Genomic DNA, 22,327 nt, shown 5'->3' with positions numbered 1-22,327 from the left:
ATTTCCAAACCACATCACAGATTTTCTTACCTTGTTGGAGTGATGGGATGATAATCTCAGTGGGATTTTTTATTATCTGGAGCCAAGGTTTCAATTACATCCACAAAACACTGTTTTAAAAACTCTCCTTCGTTGTACGTTTTTTTTTTAGCACGGGCAATCTTCCACGCCACTTTATAGGATGCAAGTGTCACAGTTTCTCCATGCTTGTTCAATTGCTGAAACATTTGAGACTGTCTTTTTACCTGGCTTTTCAAGGTGCTCAGTTTGTGCTTGCGTAGTTCAGAACCTTTGGGGATTTCCTTGTCCATATGAGCCTGGAGAGTACTAAAATGAGGCTGAAGATTTGAAGCCTTGAAATGTGATATTGTAGTATTGCAGATTAAACAGAGTGATTTGCCATTCCGTTCAATAAAAAAGTAAGCATCTTCCCATTCTTCCTGCTGTTCATCCTCATATTTTCATTTAGTTTTGCATTTTGCCATTTTGACTCGAGGGTAACAGTCTGCACACGCATGAAATGTTTACTTATTTTCGCGGCATTAGACGTAACCCGCGCAGATGACGAGCGGTCACGTGTCAGACGCAGCGTAAAAAAAGCTGATTAATCAGTTTTTATATATTGTTTATTGTTTGTTTTAATAAGCCCTGGTGGATTTGAATGTGTTTTAAGAGAGAAAAAAATAAGTGAAACATGAAATGATGCAAAGAGCCATAGTATATAGAAAATATGATAAGAGGCAAAGAGCCGCATTCCTATTGGCAGAGAGCCGCATGCGGCTCGAGAGCCGCGAGTTCGCCACCCCTGCTCTATACCTTCCTTTATCGCTTACGAATGACTTACTTGACGTACTCACACTCTCCTCTCCCATCTTCACCCTACCCCTCTCCAAAATAATGGAAAAGTCACACACACAGGTATACACAAACACACACACACAACACAGACTTGTCACATATAATTGTAAATAGCTGTTACGTTCACAAACCATGTTATGTCTTGGCCATGTATGTCTTATCACCATTTGTCACTATTGTATATGCATGGCCACTATGTATTTAACTTTTGCATTAAATAAATAAAAGAAGGAGAATAAAAAAAGGTGGGTACGTGCTGTATAAAAATGGTCAACTTTACAGGTCCTAAAATGCTCTGTTCCACCTTGTGAAATTATCCAAATGATTCTAGTGAAGGTGTATGGAGTTTAAAACAAAACAACTCCAGGTCTGTTTGTGATGAGAAAACAACATTAGAACAAAGATAAGAAAATAGCATCATAACTCGGCTAAGAGGGAGCGGCCTGTACTTCCTTCTGTCTTTCAGGCCCACTGTCTTCCCCATTTCTAAACAGCTCGTGTGAATTTAGCTCGAGCAAAACATACTTCAGTTTGGTATCAGTTTACTGCAGGAAGGGGTTGAGACATTATTGGAAGTAAAGTCAGCAGCTTATGTGGATGGACGAGGCTCATTCTTCCACCTAAGGATACACACAAAAAAGCTCTTGGTTTTGTGGAGGGTGGTAAAGGAATTCTGTGAGGTTTTAAGTGAAAAGCTCTGAAATAATGCAAATGGCAATGGATTTTGTGGATAAATCTGCCTGCCACTTTGACCTCTCTAAATTAAAGGTCCTATATTACGCAAAATAGACTCTTGTGAGCTTTAAGCCATGTTATAATGCTGTTACCTCATCAAAAACATACCTGGAGTTGCCAACCTGAGGGTCATTTTATCTGACCGCTCTACCAATTATGTTTATGTCGAGAGTGGGATTTGAACCGCCAACCTTGGGATCAGTGGACAAACACTCTACTAACTGAGCCTCTGTCAAATATTGCTTTGCTTCTAGTTCTGGCTATCTGTAAAAACTTTATAATCAAAGGTTCAAAGGTTAATTCAACAACAAAACAAAATGGCCGCTCTGTTTGTGATGAAGAAGGGGGTATTTTAATTCTATGTGGTATTAACTGCTAACACATAACATATTTAGCTCCACATTTTACCTTTTCTTGTTTTGAAAATGCTGTATTCGCCCAAAACAACATATCAACATGTTTTATTTTGAACAGAATAAAATCTTACAATCTTACAGCAAACTGTGAGGAGGGTTTGAATAGGGCCCAGGGGACATCTCAAACCTCTTCAGGCATGTTTTTAATGAGGGAACAACATTATAATACGACAGAAAGCTAAAAAATAAATTGATTTTGCATAATATCCTCTCTTTACACATCCTGATGTTTCTGGTCTGAAGTTTTTGTGTGTTTTGTGTGTAATTCCACAGACTTTCAGAGCTAAAGGTTTTAGATTGCGATTATGTGCATCACTTTGAGAACTTTCTTGTTTATAAAACGAGCTATACAAAACACTTAAATTGGACTAGTTATTACAGAAGAATACAAATGCTTTTCTTAAATTAAGTTAAACAATGTAGTGGAACAGAAGGGAAGTTAAAGTATCTGTCACCTGCAAGACGAAAACAGATCCTTTAAAAAACATATCTCTGTGTTATGTAACAGTTTAAAAACAAAAAGATATATTTTTTTATAGAAACAAATCTTGTATCCCTTTGAATTACAGAAAACATGCAGACTTGAACATCTACTTTAAACCTTTAGATCCACTGTTTCGCTCAGCCCTTCGTTTCACAACAGGTGATGAAGTTAAAACTCATCCATAAACTGTATATATAAATGGACATAGCCGCCGTGTGCCAAATAGGAAATGAGCATGGCGCACTTCCGGCTCCATCGACTCTTCTATGGAGTATTAAAGAGGGGTATTTTACTTCTATGGGGTATTAAAGAGGGGGTATTTCACGTACTAAACGCAGCATTAGTCCACTTCTTTATACAGTTTATGAACCCATTACTGTAAACTCTACAGTGGAAATGATACAGTCCTCTTTTAAACCTGGTTTAGCACTAGATTAGACCTGGAATAGTACTGTTATAGACCTGGTTTAGATCTGGTGGATCTCGGAAAGCCAGATCTTTTTTGGTGTGAACAGTTTGAGTCTAAAACAAATCCTCTGTAGACTCGTTGAATTAAAAGCCCCAAACTCATCACTGACGATTAGAAATAATTAATAATTCAAAGAACATTAATGGCCCCGCCCTGTTTACACGTCTGTATTCTCTGTATCTGGGCTTAAGTTTGAGTCTTATAAAGTGGAGAGTTACTGTGCAGCTCCCATCAGGGCTTCAGCTGTCAGAGTCTAGTCATTGCTCTTCGCCTGCAAACATCACAGCGTGGCATTCACACTGAAATATCAACACATAAACAAACAGATGTGAACACCATGTAAAGAGAGTTATGAAGCGCGCTATCATAACGTTTCCCCATTCAAACTCCAGATAATTATTATGTGAACTGTAGACCTGCCACAAACACATTTCAGATCACAAGATATACGACTACAGAGAAATATTGCAATAAACGATAACACTGAAACTACTTTACGCCATTGACAATAATAATAACAACAATAATGCAATGTAATCACAGTGAACCATTTTTAAATACTCAGTATCATTAAAATGCCTGAACTGCACCCATAGACTGTATATATAAATGGAGATAGTTAACCTTTAGTCACTTTAGATTACAAAACTGTGACCCCTCTCTCTGGGTGACGTCACACAGAAGTTATTTATTCTACCTTCTACAGTTCAAATCTCAGCTTCTTGCATAATAATAGCAAAAATCTCCCCGTTTTTCCAAAAGAAAATGTACACACGATAAAAAATATATTGTTTCAGTTTTATATCTTGAATGAATAGTCAATAGCAATGATTTTTCTGATAGGCCGAGTGAACAGTTATATCTGATCCTAGACTCATTTCTTTCTGAGGTCACAGCTGCTCGGGTTTGCACCAGGAAAACTCTGCAAATATTTTTAAAAGTTTGAAAGTTTTAGAAGTTTAAAATCCATTGTGCTTTGTTTCCCAAATACAACAGTCACTCTCAACGTCTCTGTACCTGATTTTTTCTGTGTTAAAATGTGAAAAACTGGACTAGATCAGTTTAAAATGTCTCAAATTATTCCCAAGTTATTCCACACTTACCTAATGTGTTCTAAGCATCCTAATTATTCACCATGATGAGTTTATAAGCGTTTTTCTCAGAGAGACTAGAGCGGAGTTTGCCGTCATGGTTATGCGAACAACAACTAGCATGTTAAGTGCACACTTCCTCATCATCAAACAATAAAATGCTTAATAACTAAGACAAAGCTGACTTATTCTGACCTCAAGAGCTGCTTATATTATATATCTCTATGTAATGGTTATAAAAATAGTAATACAATTTAATTATACATTTATTATACAATACTGCTAATGGTTAAAATAGGAATTCATAAAAGAAGATTTATTTTTAACAGTAAAAGAGTTATTTCATTTTGTTAGTTGATGATGATGATGATTATTATTATTATTATTACATGATTATATTACAATATTTTCTGGTATTGTGAAAAGATTTTATTTTGGATAAGCACATTTGGGCAGCAGGGGGAGCTCCGGGTCGGTGTGATTTGTCTGTTATCAATATTCATATCTTGATTCATGGACAAAATAGTGAAATAAAAACACCAGCATCATGTAGAGAGGGTTAAGATGTACATTTTAAAACCAAAATGACAGCAGCCGTTACAGAGAGAGGGGCAACAGTTTTTCAATGTAAAGTCAACTGGAGCCAGAGCTGATGGAGCCAAAAGTACTCCCTTGCTCACTTCCTACTTGGAACGTGGCGGCTAGCAGGTTAGCTATGTCCATTTATATATACAGTCTATGATAAACACACACCATTCTAGTCGTCTAATCTGTAAATGTAAATGTACCTACTCACCGCTGGTTTGTCATCTCCGCTTGTGCATCTCTGTATCCATGGCAACACTTCCCATTTCTTCTATTGACATCAAATATCTTCCAAACTGTTTTTCCTGTTTGGATAATCACGTCATTTAGTAGAAAACACTGATGAAATGATTCAGGAATGCTGAAGTTTGAAGTAACATCATGGTCCGGCGTCAAACTGTAGTAGTTGTCGATTTGCGTAGAATAGTTTTTTGGGGTTTTTGAGATAAGGGAGCGTTCGTAGTTGGGGGAAAGCTATGGCTAATTGGAAGGCAGCCATTTTCTAGCATGGGGAGGGGGTGAGGATGAGTAGGAGGTGACGAAGAGCAGCAGTGGATAGGGCTGAGTCTCAGATCGTTCAGTTCAGATTGCAAATGGAGGTCCGTGTCGTCTACGTCGTATTGGAGATCGCAATCAGGACAATACCCGTGATACTGGACTTTTTCGCTAAACCTGACCCGCTCTCGGGATTCTCGTTGCTTTGCTTTGGGGCACTTGCTCTTTTCGTGTCTCAACAAAGGCATCGGTCTCGGTAACGTCGGAACCAGCCCTGTTTCCGAAATCCCGCTATCTCCCGAAATAAAGCAAGGCGTAGACGAAAAAACATCCCGATTAGATTTGGATGTAAAAACGCCGCCATTTCGCAAAACCGAGCCGTTGGTCTTCGTCAAATTTCCTGATAAAATCAAAGTGGGCTGAGGCAGGTTTTTGGTGTTCTGCTCCTCTGCCCGTGATGGGGTCAGTCTGGGCGGAGGTAAAGGTGGGTGCGCCTTTTTCAAAACCGTTAAAACAGTTGATGGATCCATGGCAACAGGAGTTATTGGAGAAGTGAGTTTAAAAATGCAATCCTCAGGAAATAGCTTCATTTTTTCCAAACTGGAGGCGGTAGTTGTCGTAGTGGTGGAACTAGAGCTTGAGTTGAGAGTATCGGTCTTGGAGCTGTCCGTCAGCCCGTCCTCCTCCAGCTGTAGGTCCCCGGTCAGAGTGTCAATCTCATGAACAACCTGGAGAAGAAAAGAGAGGTGTCAGTTTATGGCAGCTGAGGTCAGCAGGACTCAGGGAAGAGGAGAGAGTATCTGACAGAGCACTAGGGACACACACGAACAGTACACGCCAATGCTAGAATACAGTGTTATAGAATATAGAAGAAACATGGTCAAAATAAGAGAAGGCACGTGTCTGTAATAAAAAAAACAAGACTGATATAGGAACTGACCAGCTAAATCAAGAATCACATTTCAGAACATGTTTGTGCAGATCTAAACTGCAGGGTTAGCAGTTTTTATGCAGAAAAATACATTATTTATTTGTTGTTTGTGGAGGAAATGATGGTACTTCAAAAATCGCAGCCTTTGTGCCTGGCTCATTGCATCCATTCAAATTGCGATTTCAATTAATACTGCATCACTAAATCAAACACAAGGAATATTTTTAATTAGGACACAATATTAAATGAGCGTACTATATAGCGTTTGATAATATGTCCCATATTACACAACACTGACTGTTGTGAGTTTTAAGCCATGTTAAAACTGATATGATATGTTGTTACCTCATCACACACAAACCTGGAGTTGTGTTTTGTTTCATTCACACATGTTTGAGTAAATCTTTATTATTAGTCTGTCTTCATCGGCAATGCTCAAAATGCTCTGTTCCACTTTGTGATGTCATGAAGTGGTAGTTTTCAAATTAACAGCTTCTTTTACCTTTTGTTCGGTAGAGATTGACATTTCCAGGTCTAAAATCATCCAAATGATTCTAGTGAAGCTGTATGGAGTTTAAAAACACAGTGGAGCACTTCCAGTATCACCACATGACATCACAATGTGGAACAGAGTGTTTTCAGTTTGAGAGAAGAACTCAGCCTAAATATGTAAGTTTGTGTGTTAAACATGTGAATGAAACAAAACACAACTCCAGATATGTTTGTGATGAGGAAACAAAGTTATAACATAGATCAGAAAACAGCGTAATATGGGCCCTGTAAGTAGTACAGAAAACTCTATATATATCTTAGATTATCGTCGATTTTCCAGGCCGATTTATGAGACAAGGGATTAAGATATTGCTCTGACAGCCACGCGAGAGAAAGACGAAGTCAGATGCAATTTATGGGCTGAGCCAGGGCACATTCCCAGTGATTTACTGCAACGATCCAATGCACCACCACAAGCAAGAGAAGAATCCAAATATATACCCAGTGAGGAGGAAAAAACTTGTATCTGGCAACGTATTCTTGATGTTTACTGTTGCAAGAGACAAAGGACACGCAGTCATGCACGGGAGCCACCAGGGAATGAATGAGGGTCTAAAAATACTCTCACGTAGTTAAGAGAGCTAAGGCAACTCTCTTGTAATTCTATCAGTCATTTTCACAATGTAGGAGTATCTAGGGACCAAGGATTAATCTTGGTACAAGCATAAAATGTGCTAAAGAAACTCACAGGAGTTAGTTACCAAGAAAAATGGGACAGAAACACAGCCTCCTCAGATTGGTTCCATCATTTAAAGATTCTATATTACACAAAATGGACATGTTATAATGCTCAAAAACATACCTGGAGTTGTGTTTTGTTTCATTCACACGTTTAAGTAATGATTTATTATCAGTCTGACTACATTTCCAAAGCTCAAAACGCTCTGTTCCACCTTGTGATGTCATGAAGTGGTAACTTTTAGATTAACAACTACCTTTTATCTTTAGTTTAGCAATTATTGGCAATTCCAGGGCTGAAATTATCCAAACGATTCTAGTGAAGGTGTAGGGAATTTAAAAACACAACGAAACACACAAATAAAACACAACTCCAGGTCTGTTTGTGACAAGGAAACAACATTATAACAACAATCAGAGGATAGTGTAATATGGGCCCTTTAAGCATAACATATATACCCCCTCAAAGAGACATTGTGATTCATAATTGGACCTTTTAACTATTTACACAGCAGAATACAAGCAAGTAGTGTTGTCACAATACTAAAATGTCAAACTTGATTTCGATACTAAGGAAAAACTTGATACTCGATACGGATACCAATTCCATGATGATAATAAAAACACTCTTTCTTTTTCTTTAGACAACAGAATGTGATTTTCAAGATTGAACAGTACTACAGTAAAACAGTAATACAGTACTTTCTTTTATATTCCCATGTGGCCTTATATCTGTGTAATCCTGTTCAGGTAGGTTCCATAGTGGTCCATGGGTCTATACTAGTCTATGTGTCTTATACTTGTTCTGACACAGCTCAAGATCATTCTAAATCTATTCAGGAAAGGTTAATTTCTGTCCGGTGAATGGCTTTTTTAGTATCATTAGTTGCTCTAGATTCAGTACTAGTATCGATTAGTATCTGATTTTCGATACGACTGAGCTACTTCAGAACATAGACTGTATAAAGAAGTGAATGTGACGTCACCCATAGCGTTCAGCTCCAGTCAAATGAAGCTCATCGAGGCTAGAGAAGTTATAGGGGCGAATTTGACAATGAGTTCTATCAGGAATTCCAACCACCAGTATCATAGCAAAGAGCCAATCTGAAGCGAGGATGTTGAAGGTATTGTAAAAGTGTTTTGTGTTCATCATTGTAGTGTATAAATCAATACGAAGTGCTCAAATTGAATCTGAACAGCAGAAGCAGCTCACCAGCCCCATGTGTGGAGGGAAGGAATAATGACAACAGTGAGCCTTGTAAAGTGCAATACAAGAAACAGAAGACATTATTCAAACAGACGAAGGACAATTTTATGATGTATGGAGGTGATCCTGGAGTGTCTGAGTTTGATCCCATGAGATATAACTCGGATAAAGACTTGTTCTTTTACAGGCATTATGGCAGAAAACAATAATATTAAAAACACAGACAGGGCCTTCTGTTGAATCACCTCTAATAAAACAAAAAACAGGTCTCAGTCCAGTAGACTTAAAGTGGGACTAAACACCTTAACCACATTACAAACAGAGCTGGTAAACTGGGCAGGGCCTGGAGGACTAATGCAGTTTCAAACTCTGCCTCTGCAGCCAGGTGTTTGTGATCAGAAACACCTGGCTGTAATCCAAGCAGTTCTATTTGATGTCACCAACTACTTGAAATTGCAGAGGCCACCAACAGCAGCACCAGGAAGCTGCAAATGTACCTAGTTTACACTACAATTGCCCAAAATGACAATGAACAGTAGATAATACTATTAAAACACCACAGACACAGTTTAGTAGCAATGTTTAATTCCACTTTAAAGGTACACTATGTAACTTTTCTGGTGGGGGGTGACGATCAATCATCTGCCTGTTTCCATGATGATGTGATTACTTTACCTGATGTGTTTACCAATAAGGCATTGAAGTTATTTATATCCATTCAGACATGTAGGTACCACCAGGCCAAGTTACAGGTCAGATCAGTGGAGAGGCAACCCCGCTCATAGTAAGAATGGATGTTTCTCAAGGTTTTTGGAGCAATGAAACACATGTAACTGAAGTCCATTTTGCAGAATAGGTCTGATTTAAAGGTGAATTTCCTGAATATAACAAAAACGTGTCAGACGTGTTGTAATCGTTGCCATATGACACAAAAATAGTCCAACAAAACACATGCTTTTACTGAGAGATGATTGGCTGTTGACCTCTCCTTGTACACCAAAAAGAGATTATTTGCACAGCCCTACAGGTAATAGAGGTATTTGCGATTCTTTTTACTACTTTACATGAGTTAATTTAATAAATAAAATTAAAAAAAATCTGATCTGTAAGTTATTCCTAAAATGTGTGACTATATACAACAAATGTCAGAAAAAAACACATTTTTATATAAGCACACATTAAAGACAGTGAGGTAATAGTTACAGATAGATATATAGTCACTTAAACATTTACACAGCTGTAGACTAGAAGAAAGTACTTTTTTAATATAAGTTCAGGTTTTATTCAATTATTTTTTTCAATATATACAAAAAAGAATAGAACATTTTAAAAAAACAGTGCGGTAACAGTTGGAGATATATATAGTCGCTTGTACACAGTTGTAGACTAGATCAAAGTACTTTCGTGATAAACAGGCCGGAGGAGTTGTGTAATTCCATCTTGTTTCCATGCCTCCTCTCCTCGTTAACTCCCTCATGTCTCATTCCTCCTCTCACATTTACAAATGCTAAATGCTAACAAGCTAAATGTAGCAAATGGCAGCATCACTAATTCACACAACGAACATAAGCACTTTGCCCTGTTATTATTATTTAATAAGCTTTGGTAGAAGTGAGCGCGAATCTCCCTCAGAATGTTTAAGATATTTAAAGGCCCCACGATACACTATTTCCTGATCTGTTATAATGTTGTTTCCTCATCATAAACAGACCTGGAGCTGTGTTTTGATTCATTCACGCATGTTTAACACACAAACCCTGCATATTTAGGCTGAGTTCTTTTCACAAACAGGAAACACCTTGTGATGTCATGTGGTAATACAGGAAGTGCTCCACTGTGTTTTTAAACTCCAAACACCTTCACTAGAATCATTTGGATAATTTCAGCCCTGGAATTGACAATCTCTACTGAACTAAAGGTAAAACACAGCTGTTAACTTGAAAACTACCACCACATGACATCACAATGTGCAACAGAGCATTTTGAGGTTTGGAGATGTTACAGACTAATAACAAAGGATTAATCAAACATGTATGAATCAAACAAAACATAATTCCAGGTATGTTTTTGAGGAGGGAACAACATTATAACCTGGCTTAAAGCTCACAAGTCAAATTTGCGTAATATAGTAACTTTAATGCCATACATTCAAAGCTATGTTGACAAGCAGGTGGCAGAAAAATTTCACAGTGCACCTTTAAAGCAGAATACATATTTGTTTTTTGGCCGGTCCCCTCGACTCAATACAAGAGGCGTATAAGCGTTTTAAATTAAGATTGATGGTGTTTTGAGTGGTGTCTTTTTAAATGATAACTATACCCAGTGAGGTAATCAGGCAGTCCACAGGGCTCACTGTGGCCAGGCTGCTCCTCTGTCCGAGCCAAGCATCTGGCCTCTCTGCTGGAGCCAAATTTGGATCAGGACCTGCGCCTCAGCTTCAAATGAAAACCATCTCTCAAAGAACGCTCGACCCAGACAAATGACGTGATAGCATAGACTGTATATATAAATGGACATAGCTAACCTGCTAGTCGCTACGTTCCAAATACAACGTGAGCATAAACGTGCTTCCGGCTCCCTAGACTCCGGCTCCAATTCACTTTACACTGAAAAACCTGTCACCTCTCTCTCTGTAACTGCTGCTGTCAGGCTCATCATTTTGGTCTTAAAATGTTTGAATTAACCTGCTCTACATGATCCTGGTGTTCTCGTTTCACTATTGTGTCCTTAACTCAAGATATAAACATTAATAACAGACAAATCAGTCGCCTTCTTATGCTCATTTTCCAGCTCAGTTTTCTGTTCGTTGGCTACACAAATGACCTCTTTACTGTTGGCAAGCATGAAATAGGCAAACCTGAACCATTTCTCGCATTGGACAAATCACTGTTTTTTGCACAAATCCGCTGGGACAGGGGACACGGGGCTCCAAACTAGGCCTGTTCCGGGTCAATGGGGACATCTGGTCACCTTAGACTTGAATGACAAGTGCGCTGTGCCAACTACCCATCAATAATGTATCAAGCTGAGCCAATGGGTTTTTTAGTGTGCGCTGTCATGTCGGCGGGAGATCTTTCGTGCAGCGGGGCTAACTGATGCGCAGTGTGCGGCTAGTGTAGTTTGTAAACAGAATGCTAAGTTAATAACCATCTAGGTGTCAGCATGGGGCTTGGGGAGGAGAAACAAGGCAAGGATTTTGACATATTTAGGTGAAAGAAAAAAATAAAAACATGAGATTATTCTGTCGATGTATAAGCAGAGTACAAATGCTCAAGTTCCTCCAAGTACTTTACTAGTTTAGACCATTTTAAAGGTGCATTGTATAACCTTTCTGGTGAAGGGTTTTCTGGTGTGGCTACCTACTTGTCGGGGGATGTCATCGCTTTGTCTAGGATGTTACACACCATGGCACTAAACCTCTGTAATTTATTTATGTTGTTTTATTGCTCTTAAATACCTTGAAAACCATGCTGTATCTTTCTTTGAGCTCTGTTGACCCTCCACAGATCTGACCTATAACTGGTGGTGTTATTACTATGGAATTATGGAATGTTCCATGCAAAGCAATAACAACACAGTTTTTTTAGTTTTTCCGTGCCGAGAAGGAGGGTCTAAGCCACGTCACCCTCCACCTCATCATCACCCCGTCATCGCCCTCCGCCTCGCCCTCCACCTTGAGACCGCCTTGTCATCGCCCTTCGCCTCGCCCTCTGCCTCGTCCTCTGCCTCATCCTCGCCTTCCACCTCATCCTCGCCCTCCACCTCGTCCTCCTCCTTGCTCTCACTCTACACCTCACCCTCGTCCTCGCCCTCCACCTCGCCCCCCCCCACCTCATGCTCCACCTCTGTTAGCTGCCTTTAGGCTCTTGTGTTTGACCTGGTAGGATCGGCTCTCCTGTTTTCGTCTTTTGTTTGATGAGGTTAGTTTGGAGACGTTTTTGCTTTTAGGTTCGCGATGTCAGCACTGGCTCCTGTACAGAGATGGCCCGGTGCAGTACAATTTTGTTCTGTTTTGGTCAGCTCATCAGGTCCACCTTTCTGTTACTTAAAACAAACTATTTAACTTTTATAACTTTGGACTCCTGTGTCCTGGAGTCATAACACCATCTCCAGGCACAGCTGCCCTGAGGCATACTGACAAAAGGTGTGACTGCCATTCTGCAATGAAGGAAGAACAAGTATCATAAGTATACATTTCCAAAGAAAAACTGAACCTTTGGCTTGGAACCAACACCCTCGCCTAACAAGTATCCCCAAAGGCTGCACATGTTTAGGTGATAATTAAATTCCTGGGGGTGTGATGCTAACTGGAGGCATTGCTCTCTCTAAAGCTGTTAATCAAATTAGACTTTAATCTGAGCTTTATTTTAACACAATCTGACCAGAAAGAATTGTATTAGCCAGGGCTACACCAGGTGAGCCAATTTATACTGTTAAACAAGTCTCTTCCCCCTAAAATCAGTCAAAAGCTAGCTAGCAATAGTAACTCTCACCATTTTAGTTGAAAAAGAAACACCTAAACTCCAGGACCATGAACGCTTGTATTGATCACAGGCTTCTGAAAATGTGCAGTGTGTTTAAATCCATTTGGGATTTTTATTTTTTTTTCTTAAGTTGTCAGACTATCTTAAAAACTTTTTGGCAGTGTTTGTTTGCTAATGTGTGCATTGTATCACCATGGTAACTGCTGAACATTCTGCCGTAGACATACATGAAGAATACCCTCGGCACGAGTATCAAAGTATCAAAATCCCTCTCCGTATTTTGCTAACTGCATATTTCACACCTCTACAAACGTGCTCTGAAATGTCTGTTATTCTATAAATTTGTATAGGTTCATATTTTAATGTTCTCTCAAAAATTTATGCTCCAAAATTTGTTTAAAGGCTCTATATTACACAAAATGGATCCATGTGACCTTTAAGCCATGTTATAATGTTGTTACCTTCTCAAAAACAGATCTGGAGTTGTGTTTTGTTTCATTCACACATGTTTAACCCTTTATTATTAATCTGTCTACATCTCCAAAGCTCAAAATGCTCTGTTGCACCTTGTGATGTCACGAAACAGTAGTTTTCATGCTAACAGCCACTTGGTCATGGTCACATTTTTATATAGTGCTTTTCCACCTTCAAAGCGCTTTACATCAAGGAACCACTCACCCATTCACACACACACATTCATACACCAGTGCACACAGACACTGGAGACGAGGTGGGTTGAATGTCTTGCCCAAGGACTCAACGACAGCATTCACCTGTGGGAGCTGGAATCGTACCGGCAACTTGTGGGTCAGTGGATCTGACCGCTTAACCAATAATGTTTATGTCAAGAACGGGATTCAAACCGCCAGTGGACAAATGCTCTACCAACTGAGCCACTGTGTTACGTATAGTTCAGTACAGGTTGAAATCATCCAAATGATTCTAGTGAAGCTGTATGGAGTTTAAAAACACAGTAGAGCACTTCCTGTATTACCACATGACATCACAAGGTGGAACAGAGTGTTTTCAGTTTGAGAGAACATATGCAGGGTTTGTGTGTTAAACATGTGTGAATGAAACAAAACACAACTCCAGGTCTGTTTGTGATGAGGAAACATTTTAACGTAGATCAGAAAACAGTATCATATGGGCTGAGTCTTCATTTTGAGACATATAAATGACTAATCTAAACACAGTTGTAATATTGAAAGCATAATGACAATTGTATATAGTGTAGTACAAAACAGCCCCATCCGCCTTAATTACAGAAAGGCTTACTAGGATTTTACAAGGCTTTCAAAGTGGGATTAACAAGGGGGCACATAAAGGAATAAGATAGGGAAGTACTTAATAATTCAATACAAATGGCTTTGAGAAATACAAGCAGGAAGATATACAGAACCCAAAGAACTCTAGAACTAAGATGTATAGATTGATTTTGATACTACGGAATAGACTCGATACTTGATACCGATTCTGATACCATGATGATAGTAAAAACACTTTTTTTTCTTTAGATAATAGAATGTGATTTTCAACATTAAATGGTAGTACTTTCCTTTATGTTCCCATGTGGCCTTATATCTGTGTAATCCCTCAGTCATCCAGGTAGATTCAGTTCAGACTGATGCTGAGCCTGAACTGTTTTTAACTGGAGCTCAGCAACAGGACAGTGACTCCATTTTGGATTAGTTTTTTTCTCAAATGAATCCATCAAATTCAGATTCCACTTTTCAGTGTCTAACCATATCTGACCTGTGAACCCCTCACTATATTTGACCTGTGAACATGACCATCTTCCTGAAGAGAGAAAATAAATGTCTCTTAAACAGCACTGTGGTGGCCATTATCAACATTAAACCCTTTACCCCCTTGAACATGAATCCATTATAGGAGTTAAATATAAACCAAAATGAGGTAGAAATAAAACTGAAACTACAAGGTCAGGCCAGACAGTGTTGGTCCAAACATGACCCAGCTCTGTTCTTTATTTGCGCAGGTTGGGGTCTTTCATACCCAGTGTGTAGTGTGAGGTCGTTTTCACACTGCCTTTAGTCAGGTTGAGGTAAAAGAGCGTTCGCTCCGAGAGCAGTTGTGAACTACAGTATAAACAGGTATAAAACATTGCTTACTTAGTTACAAAGGTACAAAATGTTCAGTTACAGTTGTCATTTATCATAATCGCACGAAACTGAGATATAGCAGCTACATTTTGGTGCAACAGAAAAGAAACTGGCAGAGGAACTTGAAAGACGATGCACACAATGCCAACAATCAACTAGCGGACTTGTTTCTTTCTTACAGGGTTTTCACTGAAGGTGTCTGGTGACAACCTTGTGGAGTCCCCGTATTTACTGACATTCTCCAAAGTTGAGGTCGACTAAAAAGTAAGAAACCTTTTGTATTAAAATACGGAGATCTGCATATTGTACTTTTTTATTTTTTGCTAAATTTACCAGTTTGAAGTTTGCCAGATTTAATGCCAGTGTGTGAATGTGAATTTTAATGTCTACAAAAGTACAAGAAGTAAAAGAACCAAGTACAAAAGTTTTGAGAAATAAAAGCGTACCAGAATATAAAGGCCCAGGGTGCCAAGGTAACAAGTATTTACAGAGAATAAATACTGGGATAACTAAGTATGGGCCAAGCAAAGCCCACAATGTGTGTATTTTATCCTTAACCCCTTAGAATTCTGGGTCATTTTGGTGAAATTGCCTTTGTTCTGAACTCTCCAAATTAAAATGATAACCATTATTGAACCCTCAATAGTATCTACCCAAGTTTGGGGTATTTGTAAAGGTAACACCATATAGTTTTCCAGTGATGTTTTTTTTAGCTCTAGTCAGTGGACTCCCAAGACCAGTTCAAGAACACCGAAGCAAAGTACTGGGCCTCCACTCTAAACCAGAGGAATAATTTGACATGCAATGCAGTCACTAAATGGCTTCAATCCAAAAGTGTCATGATGCCTGCATTATCTGTCTCCCTGTGTGCTCTCCCCCTCCCCTACCTGCCTGAATCCGGAGCTGGGCCGAGTTCCTACGCCTCCTGTGCACACCTGGAGCGCATCAGCATAATTACCACCACCTGCTGCCGAGTATATGAGGGCTCGGCAGAAGACACTCGGTGCCAGATCGTCCGCGTGTCCAACATTCCTGCTCTCGCTCGTTCCTGCTCCTGACTCTGCGCTCCAGCTCCGGTACAGTCCACCCCTTGACTTCGCTTCCTGTCCTGTCTTGGTCTCCGGCTTGCTTCCCATCTCCTGCCCTGGCTCCCGCTCTTTGGATTACCCCTGCTCGGTCCTCCCTGGTCTCGTTCCCGGTCCTGTCTTGCTCCGGTCCTGGCTTTCCCCGTTCCCGCTCTATACAATGCCTGTCTGGTTTGCCTCGTGCTCCCTGCTCCCGGCGTGTGCTAAATGAACTATTGAAAACTTTTTTTTGCACAAACTGTAAATAAACACTGTAAATCTGCCCCGAGTCTGCACTCCTTGGTCCGCACCTGCACCTGACGTTACGACAAAAAGTGACAATAAAGAGCAGAAACTAAATATGGAAATGCTCACAGTTTAAATAATTAAAATGAAATTGTAACTGGAAGAAGTCTAAGAGAAAGAATACAAGAAAAAAAACAACAAAAGTAATGACAGTCCAAGAAGATGATAAAGATGAAACTGCCATAACCAATCAACCTGCTGCTGCAATCAAGATGGTCATGCAGCAACAACAACAAGCTCCACCTGTTCAAGAACCAGCTGTACAACAACAACCACCAGCTCCTGCTCCAGCCCAAAAAGACCCAGGAGTTATAATCTACACGGCTCCAAGAGGAAGAGGAGGAGGATGACGAGGAAGAAGTGGACAAGGAAGAATAGGAAGAGGATGAAACATGAATATGCAATCCAATCAACGTTATGTGCATGGTGGAATTGGACATTCGTCAGGAGTCCACTGTCCTTTAAAACAACAACAAATTCAGCCACAACAGGAGGACAGTTAAAATTTCATGCAAAATGCTCAGCCACCAATGCAGCAGGTCCAACCGCAGATACACCTAGCTCCAACCAGCTCCAACCAGCTCCAACCATGATGACACAACAAAGTCCAAGACATGAACCACTCCAAGCTCCAACAATGATGCCTCTTCGCAGTGACAACTGTGGTCAATATCCTGATGACCACAGCTGCTTTGATGAATATGACGAATGAAGGGGCCTACAGCCATACCAAGACCATTCGGTGAAACCATGGAGAAGCAAACCAATGGCGGTCTTGATGATAAATAGACAGAAGATATGTATTTTTTTAGTGGACTCAGGAGCCACAGTTTCCTGCATAAGACAGTCACTTCCACCGTCATTTCCGTCTGTTTAGGAAAACCAGAAACAAAACATTTCACTGAATGGTTGGCAGTAAGCATGAAGGATTTAACTACTGAACATGAGTTTCTATACCAACCAGATTGCGAAATCTCTCTCTGTGGAAAATATCTTATCTGCAAGCTCTCATTATATTTAGTTTTCTGTCCAGAAGGGCATAAGCTACTCACAAAATCACAGACAAAGAACCACACCAAGATTTTTTATTTGTCCCCTGATGTGACGGAAGATTTGAAAGCACCCACCACAGTCTACTGGATGCAAATCTTAACTGATCTGGAGGCAGGAAATGCAGCCTTACCCTTTGAGAGAGCCACATGACCCCCTGACTGGCTGTCACTGTACCTGAAGAACTGAAACCCTACTTCAGAGGGAATGAAGAATGTGCTTCACATATGTCCCTGGCAATCTCAAAACTGGCAGCCACTTTACACTATGAACCAATGGTGCAACCAGAGGTCTTTTATAATGACCATGATTGACACAACATCATGGTCATAATAAAAGATCCTGGGGGAGGCTGGGGAGATGGATTCCGAGTGGACCAGGTTCTCCACCTCTATTGTCGATGCAGCCACTTGTAGCTGTGGTTGTAATGTCTGCAAACCTGGTGGTGGACGCCGGAAGTAAGGAGACAGGCCGAAGAAGGAGTTCTATCGAGCCTTGTTGGCTTGTGGGACTCCTGAGGCAGCTGATGAGTACCGGCAGGCCAATTGTGCCGCAGCTCGTGCAGTCGCAGAGGAAAAAACTTGGGGCACCTCAGGAGGGGAAGCAGTGCTTCACCAACACTGTTTAGAGTGCGGGTGGAGAAATGCTGACCTCGACTGGGAATGCTGTCGGATGGTGGAAGGAATACTTTGAGGATTTCCTCAATTCCACCATCATCCATCACATCTTCTGGAGAGGAAACAAAGACTGGAGACTTGGAGGTGGACTCATCCATCACCATGGCTTAAGTCACTGAGGTGGTTGGCAAGCTCATCGGTGGCAATGCTCCAGGGATGGATGAGATCCATCCTGAGTATCTTAAGTCTCTGGATGTTGTGGGGCTGTCTGGCTGCCATGTCTACAGATCTACAGAACGATTTTCGTGCCTCTGCGCCTGTTCTTCATGCAACAGAACAAAAACCGACATGGTGCTCGGGCCAGTGTGAACCTAACTGTAAGCCGCTGGTCTAAGTGCACTTGAAATAGGAAGTCTAAGACTGGCTCTACCCTCACTCTGGAGCAGGGCAAGTGCAGAGTGAACGCGGCTGACTTACGCCATCTGTGGTGATAGCAAAAAAGTGTTTGGATCACGTTTAATTGTGTGAACGGGAACTGCAGAGCTGCTGTTTGACACATTCATCTGACAAGGCTATTCGGATCAATTTTAATATCTTCTCCTTCCTCTGTCTGCGTAGGTGAGCCTGGGTCTGTCTGCGGTGAGTTTGATTCTATGTGTCGTTCCTCCTCCACCAGTGAATACAGTCCTCAGGGTGTATTTAGCCACAGGTGAAACAAAAAACAAAAACTTACGGTGTACAGAAGAAGCAAGCGTAAGTGTGTTTTCACAGGCCCTGTCCGCTTTAAGTGCGTTGTCATTGAAATAAGTTCTGTTTGGGATGAATAATGCACGGTGTATATGAACAAGACCGACCCAAAAGTAAAGTAAACTGAACTAAATCTAGTGCCACTGGGAGGTGCTCCACAGAGCCACTAACATGTAAGAAAACGACCTGAGAAGAGAGTTAGACAGCTTCAGGTCCTGGCTGTTTTCAGGGGGTAAGGTCCTGACTGTTTTGGGGTAATAGGCAACAAACATCGTCTGTCAGAGTTTGGTAATGAAACATCTTGTAAAATTTCTCCCCTGTTTAAACAACTTGTCCATAAAACATTAATGGTGAGTGGATTTCCTCTCATTAATAGTGAGTGAGAGTGAGGGCAGGAGCAGCGTGTCCTGTCACTCTGCTCTGAGCTTCCGCTGCACCAGCTGTGTTTCACATGGGAGATCATAATCAGAGGCATTAGGCAGTTAGCTGAAGCAGACTATAGCAGTGTTTAGCAAAGGTATAAGGGGCAAGCAATGGATTGTGTTATCCCCCATATCCACCATAGTTTAAACTTAGCTGGAGGACAGGTCAGACGTCCGTGGCGGAATTTGCTGTGTATCTGTCAGATTACAGATGTGTTGACCTGGTTTAGGGTTAATATCTCTGTAATTACTGGGCCTATCCACATGAAACAAAAACTGGCACAAGGTTCATCGTCTTCAGTCAGTCTTCAGAAAGTGGTGCCATTATTCAACCCTAAAGATATGATTGTTGTCAGTTCATAAACTATATATATAAATGGACATAGCTAATGCACTAGACACCACGTTCCAGATAGGAAGTGCTCATGGGCACGCTTCTGGCTCCAATTCACTTTACATTGAAAAATTGTCACCCCTCTCTGTAACTGCTGTTGTCAGACTTGTCTGGTCTTGGTCTTAACCTGCTTCACATGATCCAGGTGTTTGTTTTTTTTTTCCAAATTTTGAGCGTAACTCAAGATATGAACATTAATATCAAACAAATCAGCCGCCTTCTTCCCCCCAGGTTGCTTCCGCTAGCGTTACCAACAGGTTTGATTGACAATGTTCCTAAGTGCCTGGTCAATGCACAGGATGGGGCATTTCCTTCAACGGCCTCACTCCAGATTGGCTCTTTGGTTGCTATGATACGCAGTTGGAATTCCAAGTATGGAACTCAGCTCCAAACTTGCCCCTTTAACTGCTAGCCCCGATGAGCTTTATTTGACTGAAGCTGAATACTGTGGGCAACATCACACTTGCTTACTCCACTTCTTTATACAGTCTATGGGTCAGTTGAAAGGACTTTAAGCCTTAAAATTAATATGACATGTTTTCTGTAGCCAATCCCAAATAAATAAAGATAAGATTGAACATTTGTGGAGCAAAAACAGCGAATATCAAATAAGAGTTGTATCTGAGATTATGACGTCATCAAATTCTAAAACATGAACACAACCTATGGGGCTGGGCTAAATACTGAAATATCGCACTACAGATTTGGGTGCCACAGGATCGATATTGCAGGCTGCTACTTTTATATATCAAAACGAGTATTTTTGGGTATATTTCATTTTATATTTTGTGACAGTTCCACTATTTTGTTTGCTTATTCAGTGTCTTGAATGTCTGTGTTTTATAATACGTTCGTGCAGCTGGTGGTTAAACGGAAAAATCATGTATGTTTTTAATTCTAAAAAAAATACAGATTTTGATAGAAATGTGTGATAGGGGTAGAATGCTCGCCCACCAACCCAAAGGTCAGCGGTTTGATCTCAGCTCCAGCTACTGCATGTTGTCATTGTGTCCTTGGGCAAGACCCTTCACCCACTTGGCCTGTATTAATGTGATGTGTGAGTGAGTCATAGAGGGTGGTTGGAGGGGCCGATGGTGCAGATTGGCAGCTACACTTCTGCCAGGGTTTAGGCCAGGGCAGCTGCGGCTACAGAAATAGCCAGTATGAATGAATAATACAATTTAAATAAAATAAATGAACTTAGGTTAACCGCTGGTCTTAACCCCCATTTTACCAAGACCAGTCGACACCAACATCTTTCTCCTACTTGACAAACTTGATTTAATTTTTTATGTTTAAAGGGTCCATATTACACTATTTTCTGATCTGTGTTATAATGTTCCTTCCTCATCAGAAATAGACCTGGAGTTTTGTTTAACATGTTTAACACACAAACCCTGCATATTTGGGCACAAAAACACTCTGTTCCATTTTGTGATGTCATTGTGGTAATACAGGAAGTGCTCCGCTGTGTTTTTAAACTCCATCCACCACTAAAATCATTTGGATGATTTCAGCCCCGGAATTCCCAAACTCTACTGAAAGAAAGGTAATAGGTAAGGTAATTAACTTGAAAACTGCCACTTCATGACATCACAAGGTGGAACAGAGCATTTTGAGCTTTGGAGATGTAGTCACATAGTCAGACTAATAATAAAAGCTTAGTCAAACATGTGTGAATGAAACAAAACACAACTCAAGAGTATGTTAAGCACATTATAGCATGGCTTAACCTCACTAGAGTCAATTTTGTGTAATACAGGATGTGTTTCTCTATCCATCTATCTATATCTATATGTATACCTATATAGTCTTGTGTGTACGCGCTGCCACAGCCTTTTCCCGGGCCCTTGAGAATTGAGCATGAGCCTCCAGTCCAAAGAGCATCTTCAATTACCCCCTATAGAAATGACCACACATGCATACACAGGCTGCAGTTCTGTAGTACACGGCCACGTACCTCTTTGAGTTCTTTCGCTACATCCTTTAGGTCGCCCAAGATGTTTTCCAAATTCTCCACGATTGTCTTGATCTCTTTTTTCACTTTAACTTTGGAGACTGCTCCTTCAGCTTCTGCATTGGATGCCCCGGACATTCTTCAGTTTATCCCACAATTTTAATTCGGTAAGGAGCCGGATCCTTTGGTTGTCATGCCACCACGTTGCCGGAGCATTGTCAAAGGCTACCCTCTCCTATTTTTTTTTGTACCTTTTGACTTTTTGGTGGTCCTAAATCACATCGCGGCCAGGACGGAGCGAAGTGACCACTGGCGTTTGTACGATTAGGCATGCGCAGTAGAGCGGAACACAGCGAATAAAGACTATGTCAAAATAATGTCTCATAGTGTCGGAGAAACGGAGCTTGCCTACAGGTTTACGCTCTTAATTCTTAAATATCATGAAGCAAAACAAAAGAATCCCACCAGTTCTTTTTGAGTCGCGAAAATCCTTTGGAGATTAACATTTTTCTGCACAAAACACGGCAATAATTTACAAGATAGTGAGGAAAAACACGAATAAAACAGACTTGCGGTAATGCAACAGTAATCCGAGTCACCACGCTGTCTCAATTAGAAAAAAGCCCCACTTCGTTTTAATAATCCGATTGGCGTCATGGACA

General features: G+C 40.5%; 1 protein-coding gene across 1 annotated transcript in view; it reads right to left on the bottom strand.

The window, feature by feature from the left end:
- prr16 (proline rich 16) overlaps positions 1-21,888 on the bottom strand; it is a 32,877-nt gene extending 10,989 nt beyond the window's left edge. The window contains exons 1-2 of the mRNA XM_033972981.2: positions 21,669-21,888; positions 4,850-5,861 (exon numbers count right to left, since the gene is read on the bottom strand). Coding sequence (XP_033828872.1) covers positions 5,031-5,861; positions 21,669-21,803 — 966 coding nt within the window. The 5' untranslated portion in view covers positions 21,804-21,888 and the 3' untranslated portion in view covers positions 4,850-5,030. The remainder of the gene's footprint in view (positions 1-4,849; positions 5,862-21,668) is intronic.
- Positions 21,889-22,327: the final 439 nt, after the last annotated feature.

This window comes from Periophthalmus magnuspinnatus, chromosome 9 (assembly GCF_009829125.3).
Source record: "Periophthalmus magnuspinnatus isolate fPerMag1 chromosome 9, fPerMag1.2.pri, whole genome shotgun sequence".
NCBI classification, from domain to species: Eukaryota; Metazoa; Chordata; class Actinopteri; order Gobiiformes; family Gobiidae; genus Periophthalmus; species Periophthalmus magnuspinnatus.
This window is presented reverse-complemented; position numbering and strand designations above follow the sequence as displayed.